Source organism: Melanerpes formicivorus, unplaced genomic scaffold (assembly GCF_026170545.1).
Source record: "Melanerpes formicivorus ecotype bairdi unplaced genomic scaffold, bMelFor1.0.p_v2 SCAF_10, whole genome shotgun sequence".
Classification (NCBI taxonomy): domain Eukaryota; kingdom Metazoa; phylum Chordata; class Aves; order Piciformes; family Picidae; genus Melanerpes; species Melanerpes formicivorus.
In genome coordinates, this window is record NW_027142362.1 from 21,503,860 (window position 1) to 21,529,018 (window position 25,159).

Consider the following 25,159-nt stretch of genomic DNA (forward strand, 5'->3'; position numbering starts at 1 on the left):
TAATTCTATTCTATTCTATGTTTTTCCATACAATGTTTAATTTAAAAATTGAGAGCAAAGTTGAAAAAGACAAGATATGGAGATGAGAGATGAGAAGGAACTTCATGGAAGTTCTTGTGTCTCTGGAAACATTTAAAGCCCTCTTAACTAAGCTGGGCAGCCTCCTGCTGAAGACCCCCTTGCCTCTTCAAGACAAGTGTACTCCAGCCCTCCCAAGCACATCAGAGTCATCAACGGATTGCCATGAACTTTTCATGGTTCATAGATCAGTGGTGATTCTGAAAAATGCATGAGTCACTTCAGCAGAAGACAATAATCACATCTCCTCCCACTGAGAAGGAAGTTCCAGGTTATTTGGAGGTTTGAGCTGAAGTAAAACTGTACCAGTCCAGGTGTGAGTGCATGTGAAGCCAGCTTCAGGATCAGAGGTGCATCACCGCCTTCTTGGGCTAAAAGGTTTGTGTGCTTTTGCTTTCTTGATTTTAGATTCCATAGCGTTTTATTTTATTGAAATCATTGTTGTAACCTTCTGTATTTGGAGTGGGAGACTGAATCAGGGTTTCTAGGCTTTGTTTCCTGCGCTGCTGTTACATAACTAGTGCTAAAGCTTAGTGCACTACTTGGACTGGGTTTCAACAATCACCACTTCTGAGAGCTGACTATCTGCTTATCCAGACTACTATCTGCTTATCCAGACTAAGGGTCTTAAAGAGAATATTACTCTCATCATCTGATAAGAGCTGCTGCTTGAGGGGACAGCAAACAGACCAATCTGACCCTGAACAAATTAGCCCAATAAAACCCCCAAAGCAAACAAAGGTAGGTAATGGGTTACTTTGATTTCACCTTCAGGGAATAATGTCTATAGTTGAGCAATGCTATCAAAAAGGTTTTGTTTTCCTTGTGAACAGGTGTGGTGGGTGGAAGGGCAAGGCCAAGAAGCCTCCTCCCTTCCCCCTTGTAAAGTAAAAGGGAAAAAAAAATTGAAGGGAAAAGAAAAAAAACTCGCAAGCTGAATTAGCAAAGCAGTGGAGCTATATTTACAAAGCAATGTAGGATTTGCAGGGGGAACATTTACAAATTTATAATATCTACAATATATACAAAGATATACAACAGAGCAACACAGAAATGAGAGTGGCCCCCCCCTCGGCAGAGGGGTCCCCCACCTCCGCTCTCCCCTCTCTTCCCCCCCTTTCCCCAGAATGGGATAGAAAGAGAAAGAAAAGAAAGGAAAAAAGTTAGAAGCAGTTCGTGTTAATTGGAAAGGAGTTAATACCGGCTGTTATCTGGTCTTCAAGGCCGAGGCCTTGGCAGAAAGCCCAGCACAGGCAGAGCTGCTGCACGAAGCAAAGACGGAAGCAAGACTGACTGAGAAGTGCTGGAAATGTCCAGTATAGTCCCAGCTCAGAAGGTGCTTCCTCCCACTTTACCAATGAAATAGTTTAGACTATTCCTTCCGTTTACCAACTTCTGTCCACCATATTCCCTTTCTTAAGGGGGCAACGTCAACCGGCCACAGTCCACCCCTTCTAAACAATTTCATTGGCTGTTCATACTGTCCATCCAATCCAAAACGATGTTTACAGTTCATGAGTAAAGTTCATAGTCCATTCCGGCTATGCCCAGATGTAGATGATTCAAAAGTCCAAGAAAATCAGAAAATGAGAAAAATGGAAAACAGTTCATTTCTTCACCGACGAAGCGAAGAAAAGGGAAACAGGGATTCTCAGGGTCTCTTAGTTGACTCAGGGCTCTCAGGGATCTCAGGGTTCGTGCACCGTAGATTCCTCGTTGGTTCTTCCTTTGGACGCGATGTAGCTGTACAGCAGTTTGAAATTAACCTCTTTCAGCTAAAGTTAAATTTCTTTGTGGAATACACTGAATTTCACCATTCTCTTGCATTACCCAATAAGTGTGACCCGGACCTTCAGCTGAAACCACCCCTCGGACAGGTTTAGCCTCTCCTGAGGGTGAAAATACCCAAACAGTTTTACCTAACAGATTCTTTTCTCTAACAACAGGAACTCTATCACCTTCTACTTTCCGTAGCAAATCTGAATGTGCAGGTCCAGCTCTGTTCACTGAACCTCTACTATTTACCAGCCAGGTTGCTTGTGCTAAATGTTTTTCCCAGTTTTTCAAAGATCCACCCCCCATGGCTTTGAGAGTGGTCTTCAACAAACCGTTGTAGCATTCAATCTTTCCTGAAGCTGGTGCATAGTAGGGAATGTGGAATATCCACTCAATACCGTGCTCTTTTGCCCAACTCTTTACAAGGTTGTTCTTGAAATGAGTTCCGTTGTCTGACTCAATCCTCTCTGGAGTTCCGTGTCTCCACAGGATCTGTCTCTCCAGACCAAGAATGGTGTTGCGTGCAGTTGCATGTGGAACTGGATAAGTTTCCAACCACCCAGTGTTTGCCTCTACCATAGTAAGCACGTATTGCTTACCAGAACGAGAACGTGGTAGAGTGATGTAGTCAATCTGCCAAGCTTCACCATACTTGTACTTGGACCATCTGTCACCATACCACAAGGGCTTAAGTCGTTTTGCCTGCTTAATAGCAGCACAAATGTCACAGTCATGGATGACTTGTGTGACAGCATCCATGGAAATGTCTATGGATCTGTCACGAGCCCATTGGTATGTTGCATCTCTGCCTTGATGTCCTGACGAATCATGAGCCCACCGAGCTAAGAATATCTCACCTCGGTGTTTCCAGTCGAGATCAAGATTAGAGTCCATGTCTACTTGAGAAACTCTTGCAGCTAGATCTGCCTGATGGTTGTGTTGCTGTTCCTCAGTAGCTTTGCTCTTAGGAATGTGAGCATCGATGTGTCTCACTTTCACTGGAATTCTCTCGATTCGATCAGCAATGTCCTGCCACAGGTCGGCTGCCCAAATGGGTTTTCCTTTCCTCTGCCAACCACTCTTCTTCCAGTTCTTTAGCCAACCCCACAGAGCATTGGCTACCATCCATGAGTCGGTGTAGAGATAAAGCTTTGGCCATCTCTCACGTTCAGCCACGTCGAGAGCTAGCTGGATAGCTTTTACCTCTGCGAACTGACTGGATTCTCCTTCTCCATCTCTCGCCTCTGCAACTCGGCGTGTTGGACTCCACACTGCAGACTTCCACCTTCGCTTGTTTCCAACAAGACGACAGGAACCATCTGTGAACAAAGCATATTTCTTTTCATCATCAGAAAGGTCATTGTAAGGAGGAGCTTCCTCAGCACGAGTTACTTTCTCCTCTGGAGGTTTAGCACAGTTGATACCTTCAGGCCAACTTGAGATCACCTCCACTAGACCAGGCCTTTCAAGATTTCCCATTCGAGCTCTCTGTGTTATCAGAGCCATCCACTTAGACCAGGTTGAGTCTGTGGCATGATGTGGTGTGGATCCTTTGCCTTTGAACATCCAATTCAAAACTGGTAATCTGGGAGCTAAGAGAAGTTGTGATTCAGTTCCAATCACTTCAGAAGATGCTTTCACTCCTTCATAGGCAGCCAAGATTTCTTTCTCTGTTGGAGTATAGTTAGCCTCTGAACCTCTGTAACCTCGACTCCAGAAACCAAGAGGTCGTCCACGTGTCTCACCTGGAGCTTTTTGCCACAAGCACCAGGTTGGACCATTGTCACTTGCAGCTGTGTACAAAATGTTCTTAATGTCTGGACCATCTCGGACTGGTCCCAGACCCATTGCTTGAATTACCTCTTGCTTTATCTGGTCAAAGGCTGCTTGTTGTTCAGGTCCCCAGTGGAAATGGTTTCTCTTTCGAGTCACATCATACAGAGGTTTCACAATCTGACTGTATCCAGGAATGTGCAGTCTCCAAAATCCCACTATCCCCAAGAAACGTAGGGTCTCTTGCTTGTTTGTGGGATTTGCCATGGTAGAGACTCTATTTACCACATCCCCTGGAATGTGTCGGCATCCATCCTGCCACCGCACTCCCAGAAATTGAATCTCTGTGGTAGGTCCTTTCACCTTGTCTCGTTTGATGGCAAAGCCTGCATTCAGAAGAATGTCAATGATTTTGTTACCTTTCTCGAAGACTTCCTCAGCAGTTTTACCCCAGACGATGATATCATCGATGAACTGGATGTGTTCTGGAGCACCGCCTTTCTCCAGAGCATCGTGGATCACTGCATGACAGATGCTTGAGCTGTGGATCCAGCCCATTGGCAGTCTGTTGAAAGTGTACTGGATTCCTCTCCAGGTGAAAGCAAACTGAGGCCTGCATTCCTCTGCTATGGGAATAGAGAAAAATGCATTAGCAATGTCTATGGTAGCATACCATTTGGCCTCTTTGGATTCCAGCTCATACTGTAGCTCCATCATGTCTGGTACTGCTGCACTCATAGGTGGTGTCACTTCATTTAGGGCTCGGTAGTCTACTGTCAGACGCCAGTCTCCATTCTGCTTCCGCACAGGCCACACTGGACTGTTGAAAGGTGAATGAGTTTTGCTGACGACTTTCTGACTCTCCAACTGACGAATCAGATTCTGAATGGGCAACAAAGAGTCACGGTTGGTTCTGTATTGTCTGTGATGCACAGTCTGAGAAGCAACCGGCAATTCAATGTCCTGTATCTTATGTTGTCCCACAACTGCAGATTCATCAGAAAGTTCAGGTCTGGCAGACAGCTTCAATTTTTGTCCATCAATTTCTATTGAAGCTACTCCAAAAGCCCATTTGTAACCTCTAGGGTCTTTGAAACGGCCTTCTCTCAGAAAATCAATTCCCAAAATACAAGGTGCATCAGGTCCGGTCACAACTGCATGCTTCCTCCATTGTTTACCAGTTAAACTTATATTAACCTCTACCTTACTTAACTCTTGAGATCCACCAGTGACTCCCAGAATAGTTATAGACTCTGATCCCTGATAATTTGATGGTATTATGGTGCACTGAGCTCCTGTGTCAACCAAGGCCCTGTACTTCCGAAATTGTGAAGTGCCAGGCCACTGGATGTACACATCCCAATAGATTCTATTATCTCTGTTATCCCTCTCCTCCCCCTGGCGGGAGGCAGGGCACCCCTAGTTATGGGGAACATGTGCACATGTGCATTGCACATATTGTGCAGGGTTATAACTTTGCATGTTATAACTGGAGCCACTGTTGGAGCCATAAGAGTTGTTCTGGGGAACTGTGGAAGTAACAGCTACCCTTCTGGTATTGCTACGTCGGGTTCTGCCACTTTGCAATTCCCTCAGTCTCCTGAAAAGATTAGAAGTTGGTTGGCCATCCCAGCGGTTCATGTTCTCACCAAACTGATCACGCAGAGTTATCCAAATAGTTCTACGTGATTGCCTTGGTGGTCTGTTTTGGAATGACCTGTTTTGGAATGTCCTGTTTTGGAATGACCTCCTTGGAGGACGTGTATTCCTCACAGATGAGACTTGTACCCACCTGGAGGAAGAATTGAAATTATCCCTTTGTGCCAATTGGTATATGGAATCTTTCAGATCCTTCATGCAATTCTCAATCTTTCCAGACAGAGTTTCAATGGCTGAAACCAAAGAACCACGTGTCATGCTATCCTCCAATTGTCTCATTTGATCACTGAATTGGCCAACCGTGGGAGAAGCTCCACCATAACTTCTTGACACAATTCTGCTTGCCAGAATGTTTGCATAATTAGAAGGAGCAAGTTTGATGATCTTTTTAGCTAGACCAATACCCACAGGAATATCATCAGGATTCAGAGTTTCATGTTCACCATAGAGTAGCTCTCTAACAGCAAATTCCCTCAAGCGCTTAATTCCCTCATCTATGGTAGTCCAGGGTTTAGGATTCCATGGAAGATCATCTCGGGAGGGGTATCTCAGGGCAACCGCTATTAAAAGGCGTATCCACAGATTAACCTTACCGAGAGCTTCGCCTAGATGTCTATCTATTCCATTGTCCCTTGAGAGAGTTCCTAACTGAGCTGCTGACTTGTCTCCAACTGTTAGAGCTGAAGCACCTGTATCATAACACCTACTAAGCCAAGCTAGAACTGGCTCCTTATCTGCCCTGGTGAAATCTTTACGGACATTTCGCAATTCCTCCCGTGGTGACGAACAGTCTGTAATATCATCTTCATCTTCATCTCCCTGAATTCTTTGCCCATAAAATCCTGCTGTCATTCTCCTAAGGATCTCTTTAAGCTGAGAACCACCTTTGCCAGCTGCCTTCCTAGCTTCATCTCTATCCTGCTTTGATCTCTCTAGGTTAGCTAGATCTTTAAAACAAACCTTCTCTTCCTCCTGAGCAGGATCTTTTAGAGTAGAGGGCCCCTCCCCAGGATCAGTCTCCAGCTCCTCTTCTTCTCCATCTTTGGCCTTTCCAGCTCTAGTCTTTAAAGGAGCCACCTTAACTGGAGCTGTGTTTGAATTTACAGCCACCTTAATGGAAGCTGACAGGTCCTGAGATAAATCAGCTGCTGGGGCAGTGACTTCCGGTCCCACCGAGGGAGTGGGTGGAAGTGACGTTGCTCCATTAATGGCCGACGGAGAAGAAGAAGAAGGAGAAGGAGTGGGAGAAGGAGTAGGCGCCATGTTGATACCAGCCGATGCCCTTGGCTGCTTGCCAGAATCAGCAAAGTCATTTAGAGCTGCCTTACCAATTAACTTTTTAGCCTTCTTTGTAACTGACACGGGTTCTCCACAGTCCTCGTCACTAGATGACTCTGGGACTGATCGAGAGCCAGGGCGTTTTCTTTTTGATCTAGTTTTAATAACAAAACAAGCTCTGGACACCTTTCTCTCTCGCCGTAAAGAGAACAGTAAATATGCAATTACCATCACCAGCAACAGATTTATACACATCAAATAAATCACTTTTGGATCCCAGGCATCACCTAAAGTTACTCTCTCCTCAGGCGGAATCTTAAAACCCTTTATCTCAATTGGGAGAGTGGTGGAGGTAACATTCCTGTATCTCACTGGCCATAGGAAATTAATACATTTTCCATACCATAATTTAACTCTATACATAACCCACATATAAATTGTCCTCACCAAATATTTACCCAGGTAATCCAAAATCAAACCCAAACAATACCTGTAAACCAGAGCCCCAAAAATTGAAAAGAATAATCGCTCCACAAACCGCAATACCTTCATGTTTGCTAATTCAGCTAGAAAACACTAAATCAATCAAATAATAAATTAAACTAATTATCTGCCGCGCGTTGGGTACGCCAATAAAAAAAAATGTGGTGGGTGGAAGGGCAAGGCCAAGAAGCCTCCTCCCTTCCCCCTTGTAAAGTAAAAGGGAAAAAAAATTGAAGGGAAAAGAAAAAAAACTCGCAAGCTGAATTAGCAAAGCAGTGGAGCTATATTTACAAAGCAATGTAGGATTTGCAGGGGGAATATTTACAAATTTATAATATCTACAATATATACAAAGATATACAACAGAGCAACACAGAAATGAGAGTGGCCCCCCCCTCGGCAGAGGGGTCCCCCACCTCCGCTCTCCCCTCTCTTCCCCCCCTTTCCCCAGAATGGGATAGAAAGAGAAAGAAAAGAAAGGAAAAAAGTTAGAAGCAGTTCGTGTTAATTGGAAAGGAGTTAATACCGGCTGTTATCTGGTCTTCAAGGCCGAGGCCTTGGCAGAAAGCCCAGCACAGGCAGAGCTGCTGCACGAAGCAAAGACGGAAGCAAGACTGACTGAGAAGTGCTGGAAATGTCCAGTATAGTCCCAGCTCAGAAGGGGCTTCCTCCCACTTTACCAATGAAATAGTTTAGACTATTCCTTCCGTTTACCAACTTCCGTCCACCATATTCCCTTTCTTAAGGGGGCAACGTCAACCGGCCACAACAGGCCTCTGATGGTTGCACCACAATCCTGTTAAAACCTGAAGTTTCCATCTTCATGAGATGAAAGATTCATAAAATCATAGAATGGTTTGAGTTTAAAGGAACTGTAAAGATAATCTAGCTCTACCCTCCTGCTGTGGGCAGCACTAGATCAATTTGTTCAAAGCCCCATCAAACCTGACCTTGAATGCTTCCAGTGATGGGGTATCCACAACTTCTCTGGGCTATCTCTTCCAGTGTCTCATCAGTCTCATCATAAAACTTTTCTTCTTTATGTCCAACTTAAACCTACTTGTCTATCTAAATATCAGTTTAAAACCATTGCCCCTTGTCTTGTCATCACAAGCCCTTTAATTATCAAACTACTGCATTAAGGTCTCCCAGAGCCTTCTCTTCTCCAACTCTCTCAGCCTTTCCTCATAGAAAAGGTTTCCAGCCCTTTGATCATTTTTGTGGCCTCCTCTGGTCCCTCTTCAACACATTCACATACTGGGGACCCCACAGCTGAATGCAGTACTCCGAGTGCAGTCTCACAAGAGCAGAGAGAATCACCTCCCTCAACCTGCAGGCCATGTTTCTGTTTATGCAACCCAGCATACAGCTGGTTTTCTTTGCTGCAAGTTCATAGTGTCAGCTCACATCGAATTTTTTACCCAGCAGTATCCCCAAGTCCTTTCCTGCTAGTTTGATCTCAATTCACTCATCTCCCAGACTACTGATACTGAGGACAGCACCAGTCCAGGTGTAGGACCTTGTGCTTTGTCTTTTTGGACTTGTTCAAATGGGCCCATGCCTCAAGCCTGTCAAGGTCCCTTCAGCTTGGTGTTATCTGCAAACTTCATTACTCAGTTTGGTGTCATCTGCAAGCTTGCTGAAGGTGCACTCAATCACACTACGTCAATAACGCAGATGGGAATAGTCTTTGTCCCTGTAAAGACCCTTGAGGGACACCACTCACTAGAAGATTCCACTTGGGCTTTGAGCCATTGACTCTTTGAGCCCTAACTCTTTGGACAAAGACATGCAGACAGTTCCTTATCCATCTCACAGTTCATCCATCAAACCCAACATCTATTTAATTTAGCAGCCAGAATGTTGCAGGAGGCCGTTATCTTTGCCCAAATCTTCAAAATTTCCACAAGGAAATTGTGCCAGGATTTGTCTGACCCTTGAACACAGAGAAAACAGGGCAAACCCAGAGGCAGAACTTCAAAAGGATGTCAACAAAGCTCTACTTCTTCCCCCCCTTCTCTGCTGCAGCTTACAATCATGCCACCGTTTAGAGAGAGCCAAGGATGGGAAGGTGGAACAGTGTGGGTGAAACAGTGGTGTGCTTCAGAAGATTCATCAAAGCTGCTTCTCTTACACCTGATACAGGTGTGACTCTGAAGAAATGTGCCCATCCAGTGCCATGTCAGTTTTGATATAGAATTCACATGACTAGGATTGTTGCCTGCAAACAGGTAGAACCACATTATTCCAGGACAAAAGGTTATTGTTGAGATGAGTAGGAGCAGCTCAGTTCTGTGCTTACGACCTAAAGATCTCTGCGGCTGATGTCTTCAGTATCTTCATCAGTGCTACAGACAGTGAGACTGAGGCACCCTCAGCAAGTCTGCAGATGGCACCAAGCTGAGTGGTGTGGTTGATAAATCTGAAGGACAGGATCGGATGGTTGCCATCCAGAGGGACCCAGGCAAGCTGGAGAGGTGGGCAGAGGATAACCTCAGGACTTACAACAAGGCCAACTGCAAGGTCCTGCACCTAGGTTGGGACAACCCTCAATGTCAATCCAGGCTGGGGTTGATGAGATTGAGCACAGCCCTGCAGAGAAGAACTTGGGGGTGCTGGTGGGTGAGAAGCTGGACAGGAGCCAACAATGGGCACTGGCAGCCCAGAAGGCCAAGTGCAGCCTGGGATGTATCGAAAGCAGCATAGCCAGAGATAGAGAGGATCCTGCCCCTCTGCTCTGGGGAGACCTCACCTGCAGTGCTGTATCCAGCTATGGTACCCTCAACACAAGAGAGACATGGACCTGATGGAGAGGGTCTAGAGGAGGCCACCAAGATGGTCAGAGGGATGGAGAACCTCTGCTATGGGGACAGGATGAGATAGTTGGGGCTGTTCAGCCTGGAGAAGAGAAGGCTCTGGGGAGACCTTAGAGCTGAGGTTTCAATTTTTGATGGTGACTTACAGGGGACCTGCCTGGGAGAGAATTTTTAGAAGGGCCTGTGGGGACAGGACCAGGGGCAATGGTTTGAAACTGGAGCAGGGCAGATTTAGATTGGACATCAGGAGGGAGTTCTGCACAATGAAGGTGATGAGATATTAGAAGAGGTTGAGGCCCCATCCCTGGAGACATTTAAGACTCAGTGTGGCCCTGGGCAGCCTGCTGTAGTTGGAGATGTACCTGCTGAGGTCAAGGGGGTTGGACAAGATGATCTTTGAGGGTGAATCCGTGTGCAGGGGAATGAAACAAATAAAGATAAAAGCTGCCTGCCCTTTCCTTTCCAACACAGATGATGTCAAACTTGTGTGCAGATGCTTTTAGATAACTGCTAGAGAGATGAGACGCAAAAGGTGTCAGCTAGTGGAGCCAAAGCTGTGGAAGAGTACAAATGGAATTGTTGCCCCAGAATAGGTGAGGAGAGCATTGTAGGAGAGGGAATACTACAGATTGCTATTGGCCCATGATACCTTCCAGCTATGCCCAGTGGGATCCAGTGATGATCCTATGGCATGCTTCAGCATAACCCAGGAGAAATGAGTCCTTTGCTATCCCTTGTGCTGTTATTTTGCAAGGTGAAATATTTAAGGCAAACTTTCAGTAAGGGTCAGTGTCAGATAAGCCTTGTGCTAGGTGTTTTCACTGACCCACTCAGCTATGGATTCTCCTCACTTCTTCTTCTCAGGCATTCTCCAAAATGCCAAACAGCATCATCAGGGAGGAGAATGTGAAGTCAGGACTGCTGAAGATGCACAAGCTATGGGTCATGTTGCTGGCTGTAGCTGTAGTCTCACTTCTTTCCGTGTGCTTTCTGGCACTGAACGATAGGTGAGTGAGGGATGGGGTGGAGGAACTGTGTCCCCTCAGTCCTGGAAAAGATATGGAAACACAGAGAGTCACTCCAGAAGGCCTCCAGGGGGTGAGCCAATAGAGCAGGAGTGGAGATAGTGCAGGGAAAGGATGAAATTATGCTAATTTTGGATGAATATTTCAGTGTAGGAGTGGCTGCAGGTAGGGCCATGAGGTGGCTAAGGGGAGACACTGAGGTGAAGTGCCAGAGGACAGCTGTGTGAGGACATGCTATTCTGGCTCAGTTTAACACCTTGTTTGTTGTTTGGTTTTTTTTCCACAGACCTGACATCAAGGTTGCAGGGGCAAAAGCGTGTCAAGAACTGTTGAGCAACATAACACAACCTCAGAAGTGAGAGTTCTGTGTGCTGGGCAGTAGCAGACAGGCTAAAGTGGGACACCTGGTGGCCTCAGTGAAGGTCCAGGGTGTAGAGAGGGATTAACAGAGAGTCCTTTGTTTGAAGAAAGCCTTTGTGAGAGCATTCAAATTGCTTACAAGCTCTTTCTGCCCTAGGATAAATGAAGCCTGGAGCCTGAAACATGTGAAGTTAATGCAGACCTGCTGCTGGAAGTTCAATGCAACTGCCTTGGCCCAGTACAGGTGATGCCCACCAGTCACAGGGAAAAACTACTCAGTTCACCTGCTTCCAAAAATATCATGACCAAAGTGGTTTATTAATTTATTAATGACAGATGCTTAACCCACAATGGGTGAACCAGACATTCGGGATCAAACAGCAGTAACAAATGGTTGGCTCTTAAAATGCCAACGTGCAACTGCAAGTTTCTAACCACTCCTCTGCATATCACCCCCAAAGCTCTAATCACAGGCAGCCGCACTCACTGACACAGCTACACATGTACACTGCCCCTCACAGGATGTGCCTGAGCTCTGCATTTGTGGGAACCCCTTCGGCTCTCCCCAACTTGCTGATCTACAAGCCTGTGAAGAAGTACCCTGTGAATCCACAGGCCATGCTGTGGGCCCCTGTCTGCTGCACCCAGTACTCACAGCCCACTGGCTGGATGCAGACACTGCACAGTGAAGGCTGCTCTGCCTGACCATGGCAGAGGTTGTGATGCTGATGGGGCAGCATCTGGCAGGATCAGATCAAGTTTTGACTGCTGCTCTTTCTTCTCCATAGTCATTCACCCCTCAGGAATAATGTTCCTGTTACTTTCATACTTTATTTCAGGTGACTCCTTCTTTATTCCAAGAGTCTCTTGGTCATCTTCCTTTTTCACATGATGAGTTTTGGGTGAATGTCTGCCCAGGTTTGTTTACTGGACTGATCCTCACACACAGTCTACACTAATAATCACATCTAAAGAGACATTGTTCTCCAGGTCATACTTGAGAGTAGGACATGCAGACATACCCATGCCCACCATCCAGACACCTGTCTGCACTGCCCTGCTGCCTCCTATGTACTGACCTTTGATCCGGCACGTTGGTGAGCTTGTGAGGGGAGGGATGAAGGCATGCACAGGTGAAGCTGAGTCTGAAGCAAGCAGGAAGGGGTTTGATTAGTGGCTAGGCCAAAGAACAGATAGAAAAAAGAACAGATAGAAAATGCCTGGAGATGTGTGTGGATGAGGAAGAAGGTGAAGGATGTGTGGAGATGGATGAACAGAGGGTGCATGAAGAAGGTTGTTCTAACTTGGCATGATGCTGCCTTTGTGTTTCCTGTGCTTTCCCAAACTCGCTTTCCCCTTACACTGCACTATTTGCTTACCTAATCTTTTACTTCTGCTTCTAATGTAGCCCTCTTCTCATTCTCATCCCTCTCTGCTTTGTTATTGCTACAGTCTCCCTTCATCCCACACCCTCAGATCTCTGCTCCACTGTCTTCCACTCTCTTCCCATTACAGGGCAGAGCTAGGGCGCTGCTGCAATGCCTCAGCCTGGCTGGCTGTGACACAGGACAACACACCACTGGGATCCAAGATTGTCTATGATGGATACCAGTCAGCAAGCTTGAAAGTCAGCAATGGCTTGATGGAGATTCTGCCAGAGGTAGGAGTGCTTTTTGACGGGGATTACATCTCACAGCCTGCATGGTTTTCTTTTGTACACCCTGGAATGTGTCTGGCTGGCAGATTTGTGGTAGGTCTTTCTGTAATTCTCTAAGGGTGAGTGAATTTCAACCTATTGTTCTTTATAGAAATCCCCCTTTCTGCTCCCTCTCTACAAAAGCTGTGCTGTAGTGGGAAATGGAGGAATTCTCAGAAACAGCAGCTGTGGCTCTAAAATTGATGCACACCAGTTTGTAATCAGGTAATTGATGCCAGCTTGCCTAGAAGAGATGTAGGGAAGCAGCAGGAGGAAGAAGCTTTCATATGAGCAGAGTGAAGGTAGAGAAAATGGAGATAGAGGAAACACTCTGAGTGGTGTTGAAGGTGAGGGGCTGCAGAAATGGCAGGGTGCACCTGATCGGGGCAGTGTCACACAGGGGTGGGTAAATTCTCCAGCATTATTTCTCATATGTTTCCTTTGTTTATCACCTCAATCAGGTTTAACCTGCCTTCTGTCAACTTCCCTGAGGATGTGGGCAGAAAGTCAAGCATTGTCACTGTAAATCCCAGTATCCTTCATAAAAGGTGTGGTAACAAAAATGGAGGAAAGGACTCCTACCCTTCCTCTCCCCCACATACAATCTCCTTTGCCTCTGCTTTCTCCCAGAAAACAGACAGGCCTTTGCTACCATGCAAAGGTTAAAGCTGTTGGCACCTACTGCCATGAGATGGTCCACTCTGTGCAGAGGTATACAGGGAAATACTGCAGGTCCTGGAGTGTTTGGGGCAGAGTTTGCTCAAGACTTGATTGCTGTGGATTGTTTTATCTTACCATTCCAGTGAGCTGAGGGTGATGTGAAGGCAGACAGAAATGATCAGCTGTATTCTGTATTGCTGCTTTTTAGGAGGAGCTCTGATAGGAACCATTTAATCTCATTCTGATCCTAGCTGCATAAATGCTTTTTATGTACAGGGGAGGAAATAGGTACTCCTTGTCCTACAACAGACATCTAAGACAGGACAGATCAGTTGTGATCTGGCTGTACTTGCTTTCTTCCACTGACTGCAAAGGACATTTAGACAATTAGTTCAGATGCTGCTGTCTGTACAATAGATCTCTAAAGATGGCATAAATTCTGTGCTAACCCTCTGATCCACCATTATGGGACATCATTCTTCACAAATTGTGAGCTGTGGGACCATTAAGGTTACAAATTGGAAGACAGCTTCCCAACCTTTTAATCAGCTAGCCACTAGCAAACCTCCTGGATATTTTCAAGCACCTCCTCTGATCCATCAAACGCTCCTGAGAGTCTGCAACTCAGATCGCCTGCAAGGCACAGAGATGGGTAAAATGGAGGTGAAGAGCAGAACCAGTATTTCATTGCTTCAGGGCAGGGTAGCATGGGAAGGGCAGGAGGGAATAAAGATGGGCTTGGCAGAGGATGATGGTGCCACATGTCTTGCCTCACAGGTTTCGTGGTCTGAATGGTCGGCGTCTGCCATTTTTGAAGGCAGCAGATTCTTATGGAGAAACTTGGTTCCTCATCCCAGCTTTTTCCTACCCTGGAGGTACTGAGGCTTCTTATCGAGCAGTCTATGCCTTGCTGGACTCTGCCTCCCAGTCACGTGCCTTCTTCTTCCACCCTCATTACCTGAGTGCTTTAAGCAAGTACTGGCACGATCGTGGTTTTCATACCCATCGCCTCTCCTCAGGTTTCATGCTAGTGAATGCTGCTCTGGAGTTGTGCCAGCACATTACACTCTATGGCTTCTGGCCCTTCTCTTTGCATCCTGATGGCCATTCCCTTCCCCATCATTACTATGACAATGTGCTTCCCAACAGAAAGTTGCATATCATGCCCAAAGAATTCACTTATTATGTGGATATGCACTTCCACGGTGTGCTGCAGCTGCATCTGGGGCAGTGCTAAGGGGTCAAGTCAAAGCTAAAGCTAAATGGGGTCTAAAGAACATGGTTTCTGCTGTTGTTCTCCATTATGGGGTCTTCTGATGGGAATACACAGACCTACAAACTCCAAGGATGAAAAATATGCCTTCTCTTTTCCATAGTGTTGCAGTAGAGGTTCATCATTCAGTAAGAATCATTGGCATCAGATCATTTTAGTGTTAATTGGGAGCGATGAATTGTCATCTGTTAGTGTTTAATGAATAACTAAATTGCTAGTAAATAACTTCCTTTCTTGCCAGCAGTGTGTATTTATTAACTGCACTTCACATTTTCAAACAAATGCTCATATCCAATACCATCCTGACCCAATAGGTATTAAGTAGAATAGAATAGAATAGAATAGAATAGAATAGAATAGAATGAATAGAATAGAATTACATAGAAGAAACCAGGTTGGAAGAGACCTTCAAGATCATCGAGTCCAACCCATCAACCAATCCAACACCACCTAAACAACTAACCCATGGCACCAAGCACCCCATCAAGCTTCTTCATGAACACCTCCAATGACGGTGACTCCACCACCTCCTTGGGCAGCCCATTCCAAAGGGCAATCACTCTTTCTGTATAGAACTTCATCCTAACATCCAACCTAAACCTCCTCTGGTGCAGCCTGAGACTGTGTCCTCCTGTTCTGGTACTGGCTGCCTGGGAGAAGAGACCAACCTCTGCCTGTCTACAACCTCCCTTCAGGTAGTTGTAGAGAGCAAGAAGGTCACCCCTGAGTCTCCTCTTCTCCAGGCTAAGCAACCCCAACTCCCTCAGTCTCTCCTCACAGGGCTGTGTTCCAAACGCCTCACCAACTTTGTTGCCCTTCTCTGGACTCGTTCCAGCAAGTCAACCTCCTTCCTAAATTGAGGGGCCCAGAACTGGACACAGTACTCGAGAATAGAATAGAATAGAATAGACCAGACCAGACCAGACCAGACCAGACCAGGTTGGAAGAGACCTTCAAGGTCATTGTGTCCAACCCATAAACGATTAAGGGTGTGTCACATTTTGATTATTGTGTATTACCTCTGCTGCTTTAATCAGACTCATTCCAGTGCCTATTTATGTTATCAACACTAGCCATAAAACATTAAGTTCTGCATATTTGTCAGAGCTATGCAGTTAATCTTCATTCTTGCCTTCTAAGATCAGAGTTAATCAGCCAGTCATCACAGTCTGGTGGATTGCCAGCTGGGCCAGTGGCTGGATGGGTTGCATCCATCAGTCCATGAGACATGCAGCAGTGCCTTTTTCCCCAGCACATGAATGAACACTAAACTGCTCCTATGCTATGGGCAGCTGCTAGCTGAATGAGGCAGCTGTGATGACATATTATCATGTACAGATGCTCCTCTATCTTTAGGGAGTAACCAGTATGCATTTACAAAGAGGGAAATCATGCCTTGTGCAGCTGATAGCCTTCTGCAAGGTGATTATTGCCTTGGAGGATGAGAGGAGTGAGGTGGATATTATTTATCATGATGTCACAGAACCACAGAGTGTTAGGGGTTGGAAGGGACCTTTGGAGATCATAAAGTCCAACTCCCTACCAGGACCACCCAGAGTAGGTCACATAAGAATGCATCCAGGTGGGTTTTGAAAATCTCCAGTGAAGGAGATGCCACAACCTCTCTGGGCAGCCTTCTCCAGGGCTCCAGCACCCTCACCCCAAAGAAGTTTCTCCTCATGTTGAGGTGAAACCTCCTGGGTTCCAGCTTGCTCCCAGTGTCCCTTGTGCTGTCATTGGACATCCCTGAAAAGAGCCTGGCCTCCATCCTCCCCACGCTGCCCTGCAAATCTTTATCACCAGCAGTGGGGGCAGCCCTCAAGCTCCTCTGCTCCAAGCTCCAAGTCCCAGCTCCCTCAGCCTGGCCTCACAGGGAGGTGTTCCACTGCCTGCAGCAGCTCTGTGGCTCCAGGCTGGACTCTCTCAAGAAGTTCCCTGAGGTCCTTGTGGAACCAAGGCCCCAGAACTGGATACAATATTCCAGATGTGGCCTGACCAGGAAAAGGTAGAGGGGGATGAGAACCTCTCCCTCCATAGTGGGACTCCATTGATACCCTAAGGGGAGGGTGCACTGTGGTCAGTTTCTAATTAGTTGGAGGTCTGAGTCCTTCAAACAACACAAAAGCAAGGTGAGAACTTCTGAGCCTGTAGGTGCTACTTAATGTCTGCTAGCTCTGCAAGGGGTCAAGTGGATCTTCGTCAGCTCCTAGCAAGCTTTGACTCTTTCCACCAGGCTTCTGAGTTTGTCAGGGCTGCTGCACTAACTATTCAGGACAGCACAGACCCCTTGGAGTAGTTTTTGTTGACTTAACTAAAGCTCTTGACTCTGTGAACCATACTGAGCCATTCTATAATATACTGATGGAATCATGTTTGTAATAAAGGGACAACAAAAAGTTGGATGTGCCATGTTCACCCTAGAGAATGAAATCGAGGTGCGATCATTGCCAGCAAACACATTCATTCACAAAGCTGAACTGATTGCTTCAACCTGAAATTTAGACTTCTCAGGATGGTTGGACTCAATCATTCACAGATTTACAGCTTGCATTGGGCTGAAAGGGACCCTCAAGGGTCATTTGGTCCAACCCCCCCCGCAGTGAGCAGGACACCTTCCAATCTTAAAGGTCTTTTCCAAGCTTAATGTGATTCTGTGATTCTAATATCTGAACAGAATTCCAGTTGGACAATAAACAGAATTCATGGAATGTTCCCATGGGACCCATGCATTCTAACTTGTAATCATACATTTCAGTATCTCACACAGTATGTTTACATCTGTCAGCTTTTTTAATATGCCTCTTAGTTCTAAACTTGTGAGGAAAAAACCCATGCATTTGCCTGGGACCCAACTGCTCATGTTTAAGTTTTCCTGACTACTGACTAAAAATGACTCTTTCATCAGTGCTCTTCAACATTTCTGTAAATACTGTATATTGTATATATATATTCAGAAATACACAGCAAAGAATGTAATACAGAACAAAACTCTCTCCTCCAGAAAGAGGAGGGTTCCCCCCCCGTACATAAAATAATGTGGTGGTGAGAGAAAGTTCAGTTCTCCCTCCCCCACAAAGAAACCACAGCTAACTCAGTCGGAGAAGCAAAGATGAAATATGAGCTATATTTACAAGCAGGATGAAATGCAGTGAATATATACACAATATACAGTATTTACAATATATATACAGAAATATACAGCAAAGAACATAATACCCTCAGCAAGTTTGCTGATGACACCAAGCTGTGTGGTGCAGCAGACACGCTGGAGGGGAAGGGAGGCCATCCAGAGGGACCTGGACAGGCTGGAGAGGTGGGCACAAGCCAACCTCATGAAGTTCAATAAGAGCAAGTGCAGGGTCCTGCATCTGGGTTGAGGCAATCCCAGGCACAAATCCAGACTGGGCAGAGACTGGCTGGAAAGCAGCCCTGAGGAGAGAGACTTGGGGGTGCTGGTGGAGAAAAAGCTCAACATGAGCTCTCAGTGTGCTCTTGCAGCCCAGAAAGCCAATCAGATCCTGGGCTGCATCAGGAGAAGTGTGGCCAGCAGGTCAAGGGAGGTGATCCTCCCCCTCTGCTCAGCTCTGGGGAGACCCCACCTGGAGTACTGTGTCCAGTTCTGGAGCCCCTATTCCAAGAGGGATCTGGAGGTGCTGGAAGGTGTCCAGAGAAGGGCCACGAAGATGATCAGAGGGCTGGAGCACCTCTCCTATGAGGACAGACTGAAGCAGTTGGGGCTGTTCAGTCTGGAGAAGAGAAGGCTCCCAGGTGATCTCATTGTGGCCTTCCAGTATCTGAAGGGGGCTACAGGAAGGCTGGGGAGGGACTGCTCAGGATCTCAGGTAGTGATAGGACTAGGGGGAATGGAATGAAGCTGGAGGTGGGGAGATTGAAGCTGGAGGTGGGGAGATTGAGGCTGGAGGTGAGGAGGAAGTTCTTCCCCATGAGAGTGGTGAAGCCCTGGAATGGGTTGTCCAGGAAGGTGGTTGGGGCCCTGTCCCTGGAGGTGTTTAAGGCCAGGCTGGCTGAGGCTCTGGCCAGGCTGCTCTAGTGTGGGGTGTCCCTGCCCATGGCAGGGGTGTTGGAACTAGCTGATCCTTGTGGTCCCTTCCAACCCTGAATGATACTATGATACTATGATACTATGATACAGAACAAAACTCCCTCCTCTTTCTAGAGGCGGGTTCCCCGCCTTTTTTTCTTATCTGTTTTCAAGGTTAGCTCTCGCAGCTGTTGCCCATAAGTAAACAGGCTGAAAAGACAGAACAGACTGGAACTGAGACAGACTCCACCTGAACTAAAACTTCAAGTTGCATTTTACCAATCTACCGATGAAATTCATTTAGACTTTATCTTTGTATTTCATTGTACACCAAAACATTCAGCCAGAGTGTTAAAGCAACTGTCCCTTTCTTAAAGGCACAGCCTAAAATGGTCAAGCTTTTGCCCTTCTGCTCCACGGGAGGTTTCCGTTCTCCATGAGGAGGCCTGCATTAGGAACAGTGTGGCCAGCAGGAGCAGGGAAGTCATTGTGCCCCTGTACTCTGTTTTGGTTAGGCCGCACCTTGAGTACTGTGTCCAGTTCTGGGCCCTTCAGTTTAAGAAGGATATTGAAACACTTGAAGGTGTCCAGAGAAGGGCAACAAGGCTGGGGAGAGGCCTTGAACACAAGCCCTATGAGGAGAGGCTGAGGGAGCTGGGATTGTTTAGCCTGGAGAAGAGGAGGCTCAGGGGTGACCTCATTGCCCTCTACAACTCCCTGAGGGGTGGTTGTAGCCGGGAAGGGGTTGGCCTCTTCTCCCAGGCAACCAGCACCAGAACAAAGGACACAGTCTAAGCTGTGCCAGGGGAGGTTTAGACTCGAGGTGAGGAGGAAGTTCTTCACTGAGTGAGTCATTCATCATTGGAACAGGCTGCCCGGGGAGGTGGTTGAGTCATCGTCCCTGGAGGTGTTCAAGAGGAGATTGGACTTTGCACTTGGTGCCATGGTCTAGTCATGAGGTCTGTGTTGATAGGTTGGACTCGATGATCCTCAAGGTCCTTTCCAACCTGAGTTATACTGTGTGATACTGTGTGGTCAAAATTTCCTATCTATATGCTCTCTAGAGAGACTCTCCAAAAAAAGAGTCACATTTCCCCAAAGATCACCATAGTTTACTGTAAATATTATAATTAATTTAATTCAATACAGGGCATATGCTCAGAATTTCACCTCAGACTCCTCACCTTTCCCATGTAGAGTCCATCATAGGACTTGTTACCACAACTTGAACGCAGTGTTTACAGATATTCTTGCAACAGGAGTAAAAGTACTTTTGGCTATTTGCAAAATGGCAGTGTTTTCTCTTCACCATAGTTTACCCTATTAGAATATGCATTTTCAGCATAAAGGGGATCTTTACTCTATGACTAAGAGTGGGATCGTTCCAGTGGGAAACATCATTTGCTCATTAGCAATGGAAATTTCTCCCAGAGAGACGAATAGCTACTTTGCTGACATGCAAAAGCAACCAGAAGGGTTTCAGATTATGGGTAGGTGTTGATTCTGACCTAGAAACGCCTTAATGAGTTTTGTGCCTTGTTACCTTTTTGCCTTGTTAGGTTGGACACAATGATCTTGAAGGTCTCTTCCAACCTGCTCTATTCTATTCTATTCTATTCTATTCTATTCTATTCTATTCTATTCTATTCTAATTCTATTCTACCTGAGAAACAAACTTTGTCCTGTTGTGTTTTCACCAATACAAAAAGCTTAAGAGCTTTGGCTCATCATGCTAAGTTCACAGGGTAGTAAGACATTAGTGCCTGGCCTTCAGACATACATACTGAAACATGCTTTCCAATTAGTAAACTACTTCTCAGATTTCCAATCTGGGTATTCAAAGAATGCTAAGGAAATTGGGGAAAGATGCTTTTGCTAGGCAGCCTCCAATGAGCATGAACATAGTATCATAGTATCATAGTATCATTCAGGGTTGGAAGGGACCACAAGGATCAGCTAGTTCCAACCCCCCTGCCATGGGCAGGGACACCCCACACTAGAGCAGCCTGGCCAGAGCCTCAGCCAGCCTGGCCTTAAACACCTCCAGGGATCCTGGATCCAGGGATCCTGCTGGCCACACTGTTCCTAATGCAGGCCTCCTCATGGAGAACGGAAACCTCCCGTGGAGCAGAAGGGCAAAAGCTTGACCATTTTAGGCTGTGCCTTTAAGAAAGGGACAGTTGCTTTAACACTCTGGCTGAATGTTTTGGTGTACAATGAAAACAAAGATAAAGTCTAAATGAATTTCATCGGTAGATTGGTAAAATGCAACTTGAAGTTTTAGTTCAGGTGGAGTCTGTCTCAGTTCCAGTCTGTTCTGTCTTTTCAGCCTGTTTACTTATGGGCAACAGCTGCGGGAGCTAACCTTGAAAACAGATAAGAAAAAAAGGCGGGGAACCCGCCTCTAGAAAGAGGAGGGAGTTTTGTTCTGTATCATAGTATCATAGTATCATAGTATCATAGTATCATTCAGGGTTGGAAGGGACCACAAGGATCAGCTAGTTCCAACACCCCTGCCATGGGCAGGGACACCCCACACTAGAGCAGCCTGGCCAGAGCCTCAGCCAGCCTGGCCTTAAACACCTCCAGGGACAGGGCCCCAACCACCTTCCTGGACAACCCATTCCAGGGCTTCACCACTCTCATGGGGAAGAACTTCCTCCTCACCTCCAGCCTCAATCTCCCCACCTCCAGCTTCATTCCATTCCCCCTAGTCCTATCACTACCTGAGATCCTGAGATCCTGAGATCCTCCCCAGCCTTCCTGTAGCCCCCTTCAGATACTGGAAGGCCACAATGAGGTCACCTCGGAGCCTTCTCTTCTGCAGACTGAACAGCCCCAACTCCTTCAGTCTGTCCTCATAGGAGAGGTGCTCCAGCCCTCTGATCATCCTCGAGGCCCTTCTCTGGACACCTTCCAGCACCTCCAGATCCCTCTTGTAATAGGGAGCTCCAGAACTGGAGGCAGTACTCCAGGTGGGGTCTCCCCAGAGCTGAGTAGAAGGGGAGAATCACCTCTCTTGCCCTGCTGGCCACACTTCTCCTGATGCAGCCCAGGATCTGATTGGCTTTCCGAGCTGCAAGTGCACATTGAGAGCTCATGTTGATGTAGTTCATCACAGGCCAGGCCTTCCTTTGTGCCGATAGTCTTGGCCAAGTACACAGTTTTTAGTCATTTCTTGTGAAAGGAATGAGCTGCTGGCAGGGCAGTTTGCTTTATTTTGTGCCTTTTTTGAGGGTGAATCAAAGGGAGTGGGGGGATTCTGAGTGGACTGATTCTGCCATGTGGAGTGGGGGGAGGCTGCAGCAGAGCAGCAGGTGAGCGAGGGCTGGAGGAACCAACCCACCCCAAAATGCTGAAAATTCTTGGAGGGGATCACAAAATATTTTAAAACATAAGTACTAGTGTGAGGCGATGCAGAGAAAAACCTCATTGTCACCTAGAGAGTGAAGAGTTGGATTGAGTGATGTGTAAAAAAGCTTTTGAAATGACCCCCCCCCCCCCTTCTCTCCTCTGTTTTTAAAAGGCTTTTACAATTGACAAAATAAAATCACACAGGGGCTTGGACTATAAACACAGCCTGTGTCTGTACAAATGAAAAATAGGGGCGCGTGCGTGTTGTGGTTTTTAACGTAAATAGAAAATACTCTGAACAGGGCCAAGCCGAGCCGCTCCCCATGCCCAGGGAACTGCTCAGTGCTGCCCCCACGTGTGTAACAGTCGGCACTGCAGTCGTGCAGCAGAGTGTGTCGCCCTGTGGATGCTCAGGGCTGCCCCGGCGTGTGTGGAACACAAGCCCTATGAGGAAAGACTGAGGGAGCTGGGATTGCTTAGCCTGGAGAAGAGGAGACTCAGGGGTGACCTTATTGCTCTCTACAGCTACCTGAAGGGAGGTTGTAGACAGGCGAATGATGGTCTCTTCTCCCAGGCAGCCAGTACCAGAACAAGAGGACACAGTCTCAGGCTGCACCAGGGGAGGTTTAGGTTGGATGTTAGGAAGAAGTTCTGTACAGAGAAAGTGATTGCCCATTGGAATGTGCTGCCTGGGGAGGTGGTGGAGTTGCCATCATTGGAGGTGTTTAGGAGACTTGATGGGGTGCTTGGTTGGGAGACAACTATAGGTAGGAATAAAGGGGGAAATAGGACTGACCCTGGATGTGGGAATGTAATTTTTATAGGGCAGTATTCAAAGGATTAGACCAGAAAGAAAGGACACCTACCTAAAGGATAGCTGATACTTTGGATACTTTGGAGACTTGATGGGGTGCTTGGTGCCATGGGTTAGTTGTTTAGGTGGGTTGGATTGGCTGAAGGGTTGCATGCGATGATCTTGAAGGTCTCTTCCAACCTGGTCTATTCTATTCTATTCTATTCTATTCTATTCTATTCTATTCTATTCTATTCAAACTATGACTCTCTTAAGAAGTCTTATGACTCTCTTGAGAAACCACAGTTACTAACTGGGTTTGCCTGCAGAGGCCACACCTCCCCGTGGTCCCACTGGATACCCTTTTGGGTAATTAAGTTGGTCTCTGCCCTAGTCTCCGGAGCATTGATGCTCCAAACTATCAGTTAGCTCGCCACTGACTGATAGTATTTTGGCAAAACAAACTTTAGCGGCAATTTAATTGTCACACGTTAGCCTAGCCGACAGCATAGTTAGCTGAGCAGAGTCATTTGCTCTTTGAGGGAAGAGCTTCTGACTGATTCCTCCCTCACATTGACTTGACAAAATGGGTCGTCAACTATGTAGCCTTTTTGCAACCATAGGCACCCAGACCACTCCTATGGTTTGGCTGGATGTTGTGACCAAACCTGATACAAGACTACCAGATGAGGAGATACTAGGGGTGTGTTTGACTGGAATTGAGTTTGTGAATTCAGTGATAGCCAAAGACAATACTGCCTACCCTCCTATCTGGAACAAGAAACTGGTGGTATTTGTGGAGGCGTATGAAGGATCCACCTCTCCAGCTCATGGGAAAGGTATCAGAGATCAGAGCCTAGAGAGGAACAGGAATGAGGATGTGGACTGTCCTGAAACCCTGAGCTCTATGAGTCATCTCTCAATACTAACCACATCGCCCGAGCTGGATAATACAGCTGATGTCTGTCCTGGGACTCCTCTGGTGAGGATGCCAGATGAATCCTAACTGCAAGGCTGGCAAAGGCATGTCCCATTAATCCGAGGCAGAGAGGTTTCATTCAATCTTCTGGATGTAGTGAGAATTTAAAATTGTTACAGCTATTGATTAGGAATGCAAAGAAACAACAGAATCCCCTCGGGGGTTGTCTTTGTCAATCTGGCCAAAGCGTTTTGACTCAGCGAGCCACACCCACTTCCTGGCTGTGCTAAAACAAAAAGGCCTGGATGACCACAGAATAGCTTTGATTAAGGATTTTTGTCATAACATTCACACCGTAATCAAAACTAAAGAAGGAGAGGCTGAGTCTATAGAAATAAAAACTGGTGTGAAGCAGGGCGACCCCATGTCACCACTCTTATTTAATCTGTGCATTGACCCCCTGTTATGTAAATTGGAAGAATGTGGGGAGGGGTTCCAACATGGGAAGGTTAAAATAACAGCTCTGGCTTTTGCAGATGACCTGGTCCTGCTGAGTAGTTCCCGATCAGGAATGGAGAAAAACATTGACATTCTAGAAGCATTTTGTGAATTAACTGGCCTAAAAACACAGGGTGTGAAATGCCATGGCTTCTTTATACAACCAACTAAGGACTCTTATATCACAGTATCACAGTATAACTAAGGTTGGAAGAGACCTCGAGGATCATCGAGTCCAACCTATCAACACAGACCCCATGACTAGACCATGGCACCAAGTGCCACATCCAATCCCCTCTTGAACACCTCCAGGGACGGTGACTCCACCACCTCCCTGGGCAGCACATCCCAATGACGAATGACTCGCTCCGTGAAGAACTTTCTCCTCACCTCGAGTCTAAACCTCCCCTGGCGCAGCTTGAGACTGTGTCCTCTTGTTCTGGTGCTGGTTGCCTGCCTCAGAGAAGAGACCAACCCCCACCTGGCTACAACCTCCCTTCAGGGAGTTGGAAAGAGCAAGAATGTCTCCCTTGAACCTCCTCTTCTCCAGGCTAAACAACCCCAGCTCCCTCAGCCTCTCCTCATAGGGCTTGTGCTCAAGGCCTCTCCCCAGCCTTGTTGCCCTTCTCTGGACACCTTCAAGTCTCTCAATGTCCTTCTTAAACTGAGGGGCCCA

At 46.6% G+C, this 25,159-nt stretch overlaps 1 protein-coding gene across 4 annotated transcripts; it reads left to right on the forward strand.

Annotated features, from left to right (window-relative positions):
• The first annotated feature begins 383 nt into the window (after positions 1-383).
• Positions 384-24,713, forward strand: LOC137443960 (alpha-2,8-sialyltransferase 8E-like). Of its 4 annotated transcripts, XM_068144212.1 has the most exons (9): positions 384-456; positions 10,728-10,870; positions 11,175-11,243; positions 11,406-11,492; positions 12,764-12,908; positions 13,057-13,169; positions 13,406-13,492; positions 14,382-14,479; positions 24,522-24,713. In XM_068144212.1, exons 2-9 carry the CDS (start codon positions 10,740-10,742, stop codon positions 24,686-24,688), a joined length of 897 nt encoding a protein of 298 aa, XP_068000313.1. In that variant the 5' UTR covers positions 384-456; positions 10,728-10,739; the 3' UTR covers positions 24,689-24,713. The 4 variants fall into 4 exon arrangements, with proteins under 4 accessions (XP_068000313.1, XP_068000309.1, XP_068000312.1 ...); XM_068144208.1 differs by lacking the exon at positions 24,522-24,713 and having other exon boundaries at positions 14,382-15,458; XM_068144211.1 differs by lacking the exons at positions 13,406-13,492; positions 24,522-24,713 and having other exon boundaries at positions 14,382-15,458.
• Positions 24,714-25,159: the final 446 nt, after the last annotated feature.